The sequence below is a fragment of the Agelaius phoeniceus genome, chromosome 29 (assembly GCF_051311805.1).
Source record: "Agelaius phoeniceus isolate bAgePho1 chromosome 29, bAgePho1.hap1, whole genome shotgun sequence".
Lineage (NCBI taxonomy): Eukaryota > Metazoa > Chordata > Aves > Passeriformes > Icteridae > Agelaius > Agelaius phoeniceus.
Genome location: NC_135293.1, coordinates 1,457,877 through 1,470,670, shown reverse-complemented (window position 1 = coordinate 1,470,670; position 12,794 = coordinate 1,457,877). Strand labels below are relative to the sequence as shown.

At 52.5% G+C, this 12,794-nt stretch overlaps 1 protein-coding gene across 1 annotated transcript in view; it reads left to right on the top strand.

Annotated features, from left to right (window-relative positions):
- PTPRS (protein tyrosine phosphatase receptor type S) overlaps positions 1-10,837 on the top strand; it is a 167,552-nt gene extending 156,715 nt beyond the window's left edge. The window contains exons 27-34 of the mRNA XM_077191543.1: positions 1,211-1,365; positions 3,453-3,738; positions 4,111-4,289; positions 5,579-5,705; positions 5,795-5,920; positions 7,079-7,233; positions 7,952-8,087; positions 8,596-10,837. Of these exons, the coding sequence (XP_077047658.1) occupies positions 1,211-1,365; positions 3,453-3,738; positions 4,111-4,289; positions 5,579-5,705; positions 5,795-5,920; positions 7,079-7,233; positions 7,952-8,087; positions 8,596-8,664 (1,233 nt within the window). The 3' untranslated portion in view covers positions 8,665-10,837. The remainder of the gene's footprint in view (positions 1-1,210; positions 1,366-3,452; positions 3,739-4,110; positions 4,290-5,578; positions 5,706-5,794; positions 5,921-7,078; positions 7,234-7,951; positions 8,088-8,595) is intronic.
- Positions 10,838-12,794: the final 1,957 nt, after the last annotated feature.

Here is a 12,794-nt window from a genome sequence, read left to right as displayed (position 1 = left end):
TTTGGCTCATGGCAGTTCCAAACCTTCATTCCCACCCCCAAGAGCTCTGGATTTCCCTCCTAACAAGGAGGGAGGCACACCCTCTGCATGGGAGGGGTGGCACTGGATGAGCTTTAATGTCCCCTTCACCATCCAGTGAATGTGCCATTATTCCCTACCGAGCTGGGTGATAGCTGGCTGCCTGTGAAACGAATCTAAGTTCGCTCTTAATTCTTGTCCAAGGAAAACCCACGAACCCACAAAAATAGCCCTTAATGAAGTGATTTAAGGGCTATTTCAAAGGAGTATAGCTCCTTTAAAAAAGAATACAATCTCTATGAGTGGATAAATGTTGATTCCCCAATTATACTGTGGGCCCATCAACAAAGAGTGCGTTAAAGCTCTACACTACAAAAATATCAGAACTTTATAACTCCCTCCCCATTAACAACCTATATTTAAGTAGGAGAATGAGTAACCAGGGTCCTCCCTCTACAAGGCAAGCTTACATCTGTACATTATCAACAAATAAGGGCCATTCACGGGGTGGCACTGGATGAGCTTTAACATCCCCCTCAAACCATCCCATGATTCGACTTTAATAAAATTAAAATAACGACAAGCATTACAGACATTATTAATAAGCGGAGTCCTTCTGAAGCACCTCCCACCCTTCCCTGTATGCAGTGGGGGAGCACAGCCAGGGCTGTGGCTCAGGGCACTCCCAGCCCAGGCACTTTGGTTTTGCTGTCCCTGACCCTGTGCCTGTGCTGTGCTCAGTGCACACCCAGCCCAGGCAGTTTGGTTTTGCTGTCCCTGACCCTGTGTTGTGCTGTGCTGCTGTCCTGACCCTGTGTTGTGCTGTGCTGCTGTCCCTGACCCCGTGCCATGCTGTGCTGCTGTCCCTGACCCTGTGCCATGCTGTGCTGCTGTCCCTGACCCCGTGCTGTGCCTGTGCTGCTGTCCCTGACCCTGTGCCATGCTGTGCTGCTGTCCTGACGCTGTGCCATGCTGTGCTGCTGTCCCTGACCCCGTGCCATGCTGTGCTGCTGTCCCTGACCCCGTGCCATGCTGTGCTGCTGTCCTGACCCTGTGCTGTGCTGCTGTCCCTGTCCCTGACCCTGTGCCATGCTGTACTGCTGTCCCTGACCCCGTGCCATGCTGTGCTGCTGTCCTGACCCTGTGCCATGCTGTGCTGCTGTCCCTGACCCTGTGCCATGCTGTGCTGCAGAACGGCTCCAGCGAGAAGCGCGAGGTGCGGCAGTTCCAGTTCACGGCCTGGCCCGACCACGGCGTGCCCGAGTACCCCACGCCCTTCCTGGCCTTCCTCAGACGGGTCAAAACCTGCAACCCCCCGGACGCCGGGCCCATCGTGGTGCACTGCAGGTACTGCTGCCCTCCCCTGGCACGGGGCCACTGCGAGGGAGGGGGTGGCTTTACCTGGGGACAGGGACAGCTCTGGGCCACAGGTGCATCCCCAGGCAGCAGATGAGAAGGGAACCTGGGCATTCCATTGAGCTCAGCGTTTCCTGAGATGATGAGGAACAGGATGATGGGGAACAGGATGATGGGGATTTTGAAGTTTAGAATGAACTTTCACTCCCAGAAGGAGGTGAGGCTTTCTGTTCCGGAGTGGATGTAGATTGTTATTGGGATGAGGCTGATGAAGAAGGAAGTTTTGACTGTGTTTGTGATTGTGCTAGGAGTGTTTCTGAGGTTGTTGGATAGAAGAGGGAATAGGATGGGGGTGGAGAGGGTTACTAGGGTTAAGAGTATGAATGTGTTCAGGACTAGTGAGAGGTCCATTACTTTCACTTGGACTTGCACCAAGATGAGTGGCTCCTAAGACCACTGGATTACTATTTGGGCCAAATCACTTGGATCAAGTGCTCCAGGCCAGGCTGGACAGGGCTTGGGGTAACCTGCTCTAGTGGAAAGTGTCCCTGGCCATGGCAGGGGGTGGGACTGGATGAGCTTTAGGGTCCCTTTGCAACCAAACCATTCTGGGATTTGATGGTCTTGTTAAGCAAAAGGAAATGCCTGGTGCTGTACCAGGGTCTGGTTCTGTGTGGTGGGGCTGTCTGTGGCCACAGTTAGAAAGGAGGAGAGGATCAGGTGTGACCTCAGAGGGTGTTGGAGGTGTTTGGGAGGCAGAGCTGCCTCAGCTGCCCAAGGCAGGGCTGACAGTGATTGACAGAGGGTTTCTGAGTGCTGCAGCCTTCCTGATAATGCCAGGCTGAAGGCAGGTAACATTCCCTAATTCAATTTACAACCCAGTGAGGAATCCTTGAGGCCTCAATGCAGATAAATCCCTGTGTTCCTCAGGAGGGTGTGGAGGAGCCTGCAGGTTCCTGGGCACTGGGGGAAGATCTGAATTGTGCAGGCTGCTGGGGAAGCTAATCCTGCCTCTGCTGGAGGATGCCATTTAAACAGTCTTTGTGAGTGGGCAACTTATCACTACCCTTGCAGATGGCAATTATTGTGCACCTCAGAAAATGAATAAAGAGCTGTCAGCTCACAACCAGCTCCCAGATCAGCTGCTAAATTCTTGCCAAAGCTCCAGTCACCTGCTTGGTTCAGGTGTTAGGCAGTCTAATTAACAGAGATCAAGGGGGCTCGAGGAAAAAAGGGACAGCACTGGAATGGTAAAAGGAAACCCTTTATTAGCAGTGGCACAAGAGAGCACAGAGCCCTGCTGAGGCACAAATGCCATTACACACAGGTCTGATGTTACCTGATGCACAAAAACATTGAGGGAGAGAGGTGACGCATGTTACTCTTTACAACATCGGTGCTTTTTCAGCTGCAGAGATCTGAGAGATTAAACAGGGGTTTTTAGATCCTGCCAGCCCTCAGGGGGGGCTGCTACAGCTGTGCCTGGCCCGGGGTGTCACAGTGGAGGGGGGACAGGACAGAGAGGTGTGGAGGGGGAATGGAGCAGTGTGGAGAGGGGACAGGACAGAGCAGTGTGGAGAGGGGACAGAAAGGTGTGGAGGGGGAATGGAGCAGTGTGGAGAGGGGACAGAGAGGTGTGGAGGGGGAATGGAGCAGTGTGGAGAGGGGAGAGAGGGGTTTGGAGAGGGGAATGGAGCAGTGTGGAGAGGGGAGAGAGGGGTTTGGAGAGGGGAATGGAGCAGTGTGGAGAGGGGAGAGAGGGGTTTGGAGGGGGAATGGAGCAGTGTGGAGAGGGGAGAGAGGGGTTTGGAGAGGAGAATGGAGCAGTGTGGAGAGGGGAGAGAGGGGTTTGGAGGGGGAATGGAGCAGTGTGGAGGGGGGAATGGAGCAATGTGGAGAGGGGACAGGACAGAGGAGTGTGGAGAGGGGATGGAGGGGTGTGCAGGGGGGACAGGACAGTGTAGAGAGGGGACAGAGCAGCGTGCAGGGGACACAGAGCAGCGTGCAGGGGACACAGAGCAGCGTGCAGGGGCGGCAGGCACTGCCCAGTGAAGGCCAATCCTGTGCCCTGTCCCCAGCGCGGGCGTGGGGCGCACCGGCTGCTTCATCGTGATCGACGCCATGCTGGAGAGGATCAAGCACGAGAAGACCGTGGACATCTACGGGCACGTCACCCTCATGAGGTCCCAGCGCAACTACATGGTGCAGACAGAGGACCAGTACAGCTTCATCCACGATGCCTTGCTGGAGGCCGTGGCCTGCGGCAACACCGAGGTCCCGGCTCGGAACCTCTACAGCTACATCCAGAAACTGGCACAGATCGAGGCCAGGGAGCACGTCACGGGCATGGAGCTGGAGTTCAAGGTGAGGCTGGGCCTGCCCAGGGCTTGGTGGTCGCAGGGAGCCTTCGGCAGGCTGGTGGCACCTTGCTGCTTCCATGTGGGAGGTACTTACATTGCTGGGTATGCAGTTCCCTGGAAAAGCCTGCCTGGCACCGCAGGCTGCTTCCCTGCTCACTCCAGATCCAGAATGGATTTGCTCCCTCTTAAATTGGAGAGGTTTTTAACTTTGTTAGTAGTAGTGCTGTTTTCTGAAAGTTTTGCTAAGGGAAAGGCCATGGTCTCTGTGCCCCAGCCCCAAAAACAAACCCCAGGAGGGCACCCAGAGGGGTAGGACAGGTTAAGGGGCTGGCAGGGGGTCAGGAGCAGCCTCCAGCTCGGTGTCCCCTGCCTGCAGCGCCTGGCCAACTCCAAGGCCCACACCTCGCGCTTCATCAGCGCCAACCTGCCCTGCAACAAGTTCAAGAACCGCCTGGTGAACATCATGCCCTACGAGACCACGCGGGTGTGCCTGCAGCCCATCCGCGGCGTCGAGGGCTCCGACTACATCAACGCCAGCTTCATCGATGGCTACAGGTACGGCCCCGCCCCGCCCCGAGCCCCGAGCCCCGAGCCCCGGCTGCCTCTGCACGGGCAGCCCCTGCTGGCCATCACCTGCCCCATCACCTGCACGGCCATCATCTGTGCTGCCCATCACCTCTGCTGCCCATCACCTGCCCCATCACCTGCACGGCCATCACCTCTGCTGGCCATCACCTGCACCATCCCCTGTACTGCCCATCACCTGCCCCATCACCTGCACGGCCATCATCTGTGCTGCCCATCACTTCTGCTGCCCATCATCTGCCCCATCCCCTGTACTGCCCATCACCTGCCCCATCACCTGCACGGGCAGCCCCTGCTGGCCATCACCTGCCCCATCACCTGCACGGCCATCATCTGTGCTGCCCATCACCTCTGCTGCCCATCACCTGCCCCATCCCCTGTACTGCCCATCACCTCTGCTGCCCATCACCTGCCCCATCACCTCTGCTGCCCATCACCTGCCCCATCACCTCTGCTGCCCATCACCTGCATCATCCTAACATTCCCTCTGCTGCCCATCACCTGCCCCATCCCCTGTACTGCCCATCACCTGCCCCATCACCTGCACGGGCAGCCCCTGCTGGCCATCACCTCTGCTGCCCATCACCTGCCCCATCACCTGCCCCATCACAGGAGCCAGGGCTAAATTCCACCCCACACCCAAATCCAGCCTGCTGAGGAGATTTTCCCCTGTGGTGGTCTTAAATTGCCTCTGTGATGGCTAAATTATTAAATTATTACATTTTTATTAAATGATCCTCTAAAGCAGCGCAGCCCCTTCTCAGCTGCAGGTCCTGAGCACAGAGGGTCAGCCCAGGGTGGATTTGGCTGTTGGGAGGTTTCTAAGTATGGATTGGGTTTTTTGTTACCTCTGTGATTTGGGGGCATTGCAATCCCCGCAGGAAACTCCAGCCCTGGGAGCTGCAGCCCTCCATGGGTGGGTTTGGAGGAACCAAAGCAACTGCATGTGCAGGTTTTCCTCCTGTCCAGGACCAGCAGTGCTGGCCATGACTGTGGCACTGGGATTAATCCAGCCTGGAGGTTGGATTTACCCCTTGGAAGTGATATTTAAGGAGAACTTCACCATTGGCTCTTTTTTTTTTTTTTTTTTTGACCACTGGCACCAAAGACATCCCAACCCCTTTACACCCCGTGCAGTTCTAGTCCTTCCCCAGCACTTCCATGTGCTCTCCCACTCTCCAGCCTTTCCCTGCATTCCCCAAAGCTGCTGCCCATGCAGTGCTCACCCCCCTGACCCCTCCTTGCTTTGGGCTCCCCAGGCAGCAGAGAGCCTACATAGCCACGCAGGGGCCGCTGGCAGAGACCACCGAGGACTTCTGGAGGATGCTCTGGGAAAACAACTCCACCATCGTGGTGATGCTGACCAAGCTGCGTGAGATGGGGCGGGTAAGTGGGGCTGGGAGGGATCCTGGAGGGCAGGGCAGGGGATCCTGCAGCAAGGGACAGGGGCTAACAGGACCTGTTTGCCCTGGCAGGAGAAGTGCCATCAGTACTGGCCTGCAGAGCGCTCAGCACGGTACCAGTACTTCGTGGTGGACCCCATGGCTGAGTACAACATGCCCCAGTACATCCTGAGGGAGTTCAAGGTCACAGATGCCAGGGTAGGTGCTGGCGTGGGGCAGTTCAAACTGGGTGGAAAGGGGCTGGCAGAAGGGTTTGGTGGGCTTGGCTGAGGTGGCCACACTTTCTCTGGGGTTATCAGTGGAGGAGAGCTCATGGGATGTCCTGGTAGGAAGGGACCCACAAGGATCATCGAGTCCAGCCCCTGCACAGAACAAGGTGCTCTGCTCACAGGACAAGATGAAACAGCCTCAGGCTGTGCCAGGGGAGGTTCAGGTTGGACATCAGCAGGAATTTCTTCATGGAAGGTGTGGTCAGGTAGTGGAAGGGGCTGCCCAGGGAGGTTTGGAGTCCATGTGCCCAAGAGGAACAGAGCACACATACACAGATTGGACTGGAATATTTGTTCTTACAAATTGAAAGTAGTTTCAAACCTCTCTCACTTGCTTTGTTAGAGAGGTGCCTGGCTTTGGGGTTTAGCTGCAGCTTATTTGAGGTGAAAGCAGAAAGCATTTGCCCACAAAAGCTGATAAAAATCTTGCAAAGGTTTTTCTGCACCCTTCAGAAAATGAGCACTTCTATGGCTTGGAGAGGAGCCACTGTCAGTCATGTTCAAAGGGACAAATTCACTCCAATAATCTTCGATTCAATGTCAGGTTTCTCATCTGAAGGAACATTTCAATACTTTCTCAAATTTCTGTAGCAAACATAACCCTCCCTCTCACAGCACAGCCTTTGAGGTTGCCAAAGTATTCCAGAACCTGATAATTCAATTTGCAAGGTTGAGGAGGAGGATGCCTCATCAGTCCTCATAGAACAAGATTTATCTTCCTGTCAGCTGTAATTCTGACACTGTGGCAATTCTTTGTGAAGATTGATTAGAGGGGCCAACACCTCACCTTGAACGTTCCTTTGCTGAAGACTCCATCTGTGCTGTCTGCAGTGGTCAGAGCTTTCAGCACCTGCCAGGATATGGATCTGTGCTGACAGCCTGACTCCAGGAATGTCAGCTGCAACACAAGCAGCTTCATCATGATGGGGCTGGGTAATAAATACGTGTGCACTTGACTACAACACTGAGCTGCCACAACTTTTCATGCCCTTTAACAAACTAACAGCAAAAATAGGGTTTTTTTTTTTGCCTTTTGTGTGTGTTGTCACAAACACAGGTGTTGAACTATTCCTGTTTTGTCCCCCAGGATGGTCAGTCACGAACTGTCCGTCAGTTCCAGTTCACTGACTGGCCAGAACAAGGTGTGCCAAAATCAGGAGAAGGTTTCATCGACTTCATTGGGCAGGTGCACAAGACCAAGGAGCAGTTTGGCCAGGATGGCCCCATCTCTGTCCACTGCAGGTAGGCACCTGCACACACCTCACCCAGATGGGATGTGGGAGAGCAGAAGGAATTGAAATCCAGATATCCTCCATTTCCACCCCATCCTTGCAGGGAGATTTCTTGCGGGTGTTGGTGCCAAACATTTGCCTCTGCCAGCCAAACTCATCTCCCTTCAGCCCTGGCACTGCTCTCAAGGCTTTTGACTCTTTATATTTAGAGAGATGAAATGTCTCTGAAGGAGATGGGAGCCACAGTGTGACATATAGCATATCTATAGAATATCTACAACATTTGACCTGCAGAATTAGAAGTATTTTTTACCAGTCTCAGCCCAATTTACACCTCCAGCACTGCTAGCCTGTTTGCTGCTAGCAAGAATTGTACCTCCTTACCCACAGGCAGGACAGGATGATCCATTCTTATTAGAATTACTCATTTTCAAAAGCCCAATATTACATATTATGAATCATTTTCCCACTGAACGCTGTTTACCACTACCTAAAGCTCTTAACTTCTTAAATTTCCCTTCCTCAAAGGAAAATGTTTCCCTACCCAAACATTTTTTGGGTCACACTGTGGCACTTGGGTTATTTCTGGGTGTCTCTCCTGGAGGACTGACCCAGGCTCTCCACTTCCAACACATTCACAGGGCGCAGCCCCACCCCAAGCAGCATTGACAGGAACATTTGGACATTGCAGCACACAGTTCTCTGATGATTTCCTCCCTTTCCTGCAGTGCTGGCGTGGGCAGGACCGGAGTGTTCATCACCCTGAGCATCGTCCTGGAGCGGATGCGCTACGAGGGGGTTGTAGATATTTTCCAGACAGTGAAGATGCTGCGAACACAACGACCTGCAATGGTGCAAACAGAGGTGAGGGGGGGTCCCACCTGTCCCAGGGATCATGAAATGGGTTGGGTTGGGTTGGGAGGAGCCTCCAGCCCCTCTCTTTTCACTCCCTTCACTGGCTGCTCCAAGCCCTGTCCAGCCTGGCCTTTCTGACCATTACCAAACCCTCACCTGAGGTCACTCAGCAAGCCCAGGCTGTACTGCTGACTTCACCTAAGAAGTACAAAATGAATTTTAAAATAAATATAGATTCCTATTGTTAGAAATTCCCTTAAAGATTCCATGCCAGTCTGGAGGCTCTATTCTTAGCCAAGCACAAGAATCTGGCTGTGGAGCTGACAGGAGAGGGGGATGTTCAATATCTGAGAGGCACAGGCATAAAGGGAGAGCTGGAACTTCCCTCCCCCAGGAGTTTTCAGCTCTTTGAGAATCACAGAGGTTCCTGCTCAGCTTTGTGCTGTGTGGAAAGCAGGACAGGGATCCTGAGGAGCCATTCCCAACCTCTGAGGCTGCTTCTCTTTGCTGTTGGCAGGATGAATACCAGTTCTGTTACCAGGCAGCTCTGGAATATCTGGGAAGTTTTGATCACTATGCAACATAAAAAGCCATCGTTGTGCAGACTCTACCAACCACTTCAGTCCTGGAAGGCCTCTTCTGACCCAGGAGGAGCGCTTGAACTTACAAAACTGACTCAGAAGAAGAACCTTTTCATCTGGACAGTGCATCGGGAGCAGGGGGGAGGATTGGAAGGAACACCCCTTGGGCATCTCCACCTTGTGACCTGGCCCTCGCAGGGGCAGCCCAGGAGGGCTGCTCACACCTGCTCTGGAACCTCAGGAGGTGTTCCCTGGGGAGGATGGATGGATGGATGGACATGGGGAAACTGATCCAAAAGCTACAACACACCTTGGGAACCGTTTCTGCTGGAGAAGGGAAGGAAAAACCGACTTTGGTTACATCATTAGAGTTCAGTTTATTTACTAATGTAGTTGGCAGTCTTTAAAGGAAGTCACTTGCAGAATTGAAGGTGTTCTGTGAAAGAAAAGGAGCTAAATCTCAACACTTAGGCAGACTTAGGGTCAGGAGTTCTTCTAGCTGGAGTCTTAATAACCTCAGTATCAGCATTGGGATGATTCTGGGCTTGCAGGCACCTTGCAAACATCCACGGGATGCCCCTGCCACGCCAGAGGTTTTATAGCTCACATTTTGAATACTTGGAACATTCCTCATTTCTTCTAATTCCAAAATTTATTTTTTAGGGTATTTAAAAGGATAAAAGAGCGAGTCACAACCCCCAGAGCTGGCTGTGGGGGGTAACCCCTCCCTTGCTTGGGCTGGGGTCTCTGGCTGCTGGGCCTGGGCCCCCTCCCAGCACATCAGGCTTCCCTTGGAGCAGGGTGGGAAGCAGGCAGCCCCTTCCCCAGGCTCTTTGCACACCCACAGCCCACTGCTGCCCCCTGCTCCTGCCAGCAGCATCTCCCTGCCAGGAGCCCCACAAGCACCTGCAGCAATTGATTGCCCAAATCCAGCTGGTACCTGGTGCCAGCCCCTCAACGCCTCTGAACTCAGCAGCTCTCGGGAGCTCCTCTCAGGACTGGCCCAGCACCAGGCACTCCTTGCACATCTCCCACTGTCCCCAACATGCCCCAGCTGTAAAAGAACTGGGAAAGATCCAGGAAGGTGCATCCAATGGCAAATACTGTGAGTGGCTTTCTTTAAAGTATCGATGTAACTGTAACAAGTGACATTACCTTTTTTTTAAATAGTGTATTTTTTCCTTTTTTTTTTTTTTAAAGACAAAGAATATCAGTCAATGAATTTAAAAGAAAAAATTTGCTTATTTGTTCATATTATGTTCAAAGACAGTCTATTTTTTCACTGTAGAAATGTTACGTGTAATGGCTGTGATATATAAAAATGCAGTGCAAATTGCTACTTCTACATATTGCTTTTCTACCATTTAAAAGGTTTAACTTGCTCATGTAAGAACAAAATGTCCTTTCTGGATTTTTTTTTTTTTTTTTATTAGTAATTTTATTTTTTTTTTCTGGGTTCTCTTGTTTTCAATCACAGACATATCCCAGGTCCCTGGAAGGGGGGGAGCAGCAGGTGCAGGGCTGGTGGTGGTGCCAATTCCTCTCCAGCCATGGCCATGCAGGGCCAGGGCTGAACTGGGACATTCAACACCACCAGTGGCTTTTGCTGACTGGAGACAGAGGTGTGAATTTGGAGCTTTGACACCCATCAGGTGTTTCACCATCCCAGGTGTGTTGCAGACCCAGCCTGGCCTCTCTCTGTGCTGGCTGTGGCTCCAGGAGTTTTCCTGCAGCTGCACACAGAGCTCAGAATATCTGAGAAAAGCCACCCTGCCCCAAACTCTGCTCACCTCTGCCCTCTCCTTTTGTTTTTTTTTATTTTTCTAGAAGGGGTAATCATGGCCATCAAGTGCTGCCCAGAGCCCCCCACACAACCCATTTCCTGTCTTTAACTGAAAAAACGAAAAAGAAAAAAAAAAAAAAACAAAACAAAACCAGAACCGACTGAAAGGCTTCTTCGAGATTTTACTTATTTGTGTGAAAGTTGCCCAAAATTTCTAAGTATGTTGCAGCAAAATCTTACTGGACAAGTTGGGGGGAGGGGGGAGGTTTTTTTCTTTGTATGAGAGCAAAGTGCTGTTGCTTTCACACTGTTATTTCAAACTGAAACAGTAAGTGGTTTTCATACCACGGTGTATGTAGATATATTGACTTTGTATTAAAGGAAGATTGTCTGAACGTGCTGCAGCCCTGTGTGTGTGGGAGAGCCTCCCAAACCCATCCTGCTGAAAACAGGCACCTGTAAAAGCCAAACGTGGCTGCAGAGAAGGAAATTGCTCATCTGGGGAGATTTGGGAAGGTTTCCCTGCCATGGCAGGGGTGGCACTGATGGAAGAGTTGAGCTGGGATCCTTCCCTCCCTTCCATAGCTCCCCCTCTCCTTCCCTACACTGACACCAGCAGCAGCAGCTTGACTCCAGCTTAAAGAAATGAACAAAAAATTAATTAAAAATTAAATAAGAGAGCCACGATCAGCATCAGGTGAGCTGAGAGCCCAGGGAATGGCACCACCTCCAAAATGTGAGAGATGGAGGGGAGGGAGCCAAGCACACATCAAACCCAATGGCACAGGAAAAAAGGGACAGGAATAAAAGCCAGGAATCTCCTGGTTTACACCCAGAGCTCGTGGCCCTCCAGGCAGTCTGGGAACAGCAAGGAGTTTTGCCTTCATGGTCTGGACTCAAAGGGAATTTGTAGCACAAGTGGCCCCAGAGCTTGGCCGTGAGCCACAGGACAGGCACCTCAGCCTCTCTCATCAGGGAGGGATTCCTGTTGCTCTCTTCATGTTATCACTGAAGAGTAGGAAGGAAAAACTGATTCTTCTTCTGAGCTCTGTTTCTCAGCCTCCCCCTGTGCTCCCAGCTCTGCCATTCCTGTCTCTCTGTGCCAATAACCATCCCCAGCACTGCTCTCCAGGCTCTCATTCTGCTCCCATCCTTTTCTGAGCTGGCATTCCATCCCCCAGGCTGAAATGCAAACCCCTCACGGAACTGAAATAAATTCCACAAGGAGCACAGGAAGGTGAGTGGCAGAGAGAATTGGAACAGCAGCTGGGAGCTAAGGGAATCTTTCAAAAATTCCCAACCAACTCCACAGGAAGCCAGTTAGGGAGGCAAATACTGGATGAAATCTTTTCACAGGATCATGGAATATCTTGAATTGGAAGGGATCATCAGAGCAGCCCCTGTCCCTGCACAGACCCCAGCAATCCCAGCCTGGGCATCCCTGAGAGCTCCTGGAGCTCTGGCAGCCTCGGGGCCATTCCCTGGGACCCTGGCAGTGCCCACCAGGATTGAGGCTCCCAGGGAGCAGCCCCAGGAGCAGCTGCTGGAATCACATCCCAGCTGCAGTTTTTGAATGCGGCAGCGTGATGGAGGGATTAATAAAAGGTAAAAAAATGATAAAATAAATGAAAACAGCAATTATTCCAGGCTCTGGGATTGCACCCTGGTCCCCATCCCAGGTGCAAAGGGCAAATGAAAGAGGAATTCCTGCTCTGAGCTCAGTCTCTCTGGCTTTGCTGTGCCAGACCTGGCACGGGGCTGACTTTGGTTTTAATTAAACTCGAAGTGATGGCTCATTAATGCCCCTTTGCAGCAGGGAGGGAGGCAGGGTTATTGTTCCTTATTGATCCCAGGGATTTTTCCCTCTCTCTGTCACACAAGCTCCAAAGGCAGCTTTGACAGAGATTTTATCAGAGGTGTGAGCAGGGAGGGAAGGAGGAAATCATTGCAGGGAATATTTCACAGGGCAGGGGCTGCAGAGCCACACAGACCCAGTTCCCCACACAGGAGCAGGGTTAAGGCATGGACAGGTTTCACCAGGGATCTCAGAGCCCCCTTTTATTTTATGAGAGATGAGAAGGAGCCTGAGAGCAGAGCCAAACCCATCCCTGCAGCTCAGCTTTTCCTGCTGGGATGTGCAGGGCATGGCTCAGTGCTGGCTCCAAGCAGGACCATCCTGGCAGGACCCAGAGCCAGCGCTGATCCCATCCCTGAGGGGATCCTGCTCCCACTTTGATCAATTCTGTGCCAGCCCCAGCCCTGCCCCAGCCCCATCCCAGTGCTGCCCACAAAGCTCAGAGCAGCAAAGCCCATCCCAGGGCTGCTCCAGCTCCCATTCACACCCTGGGCAGG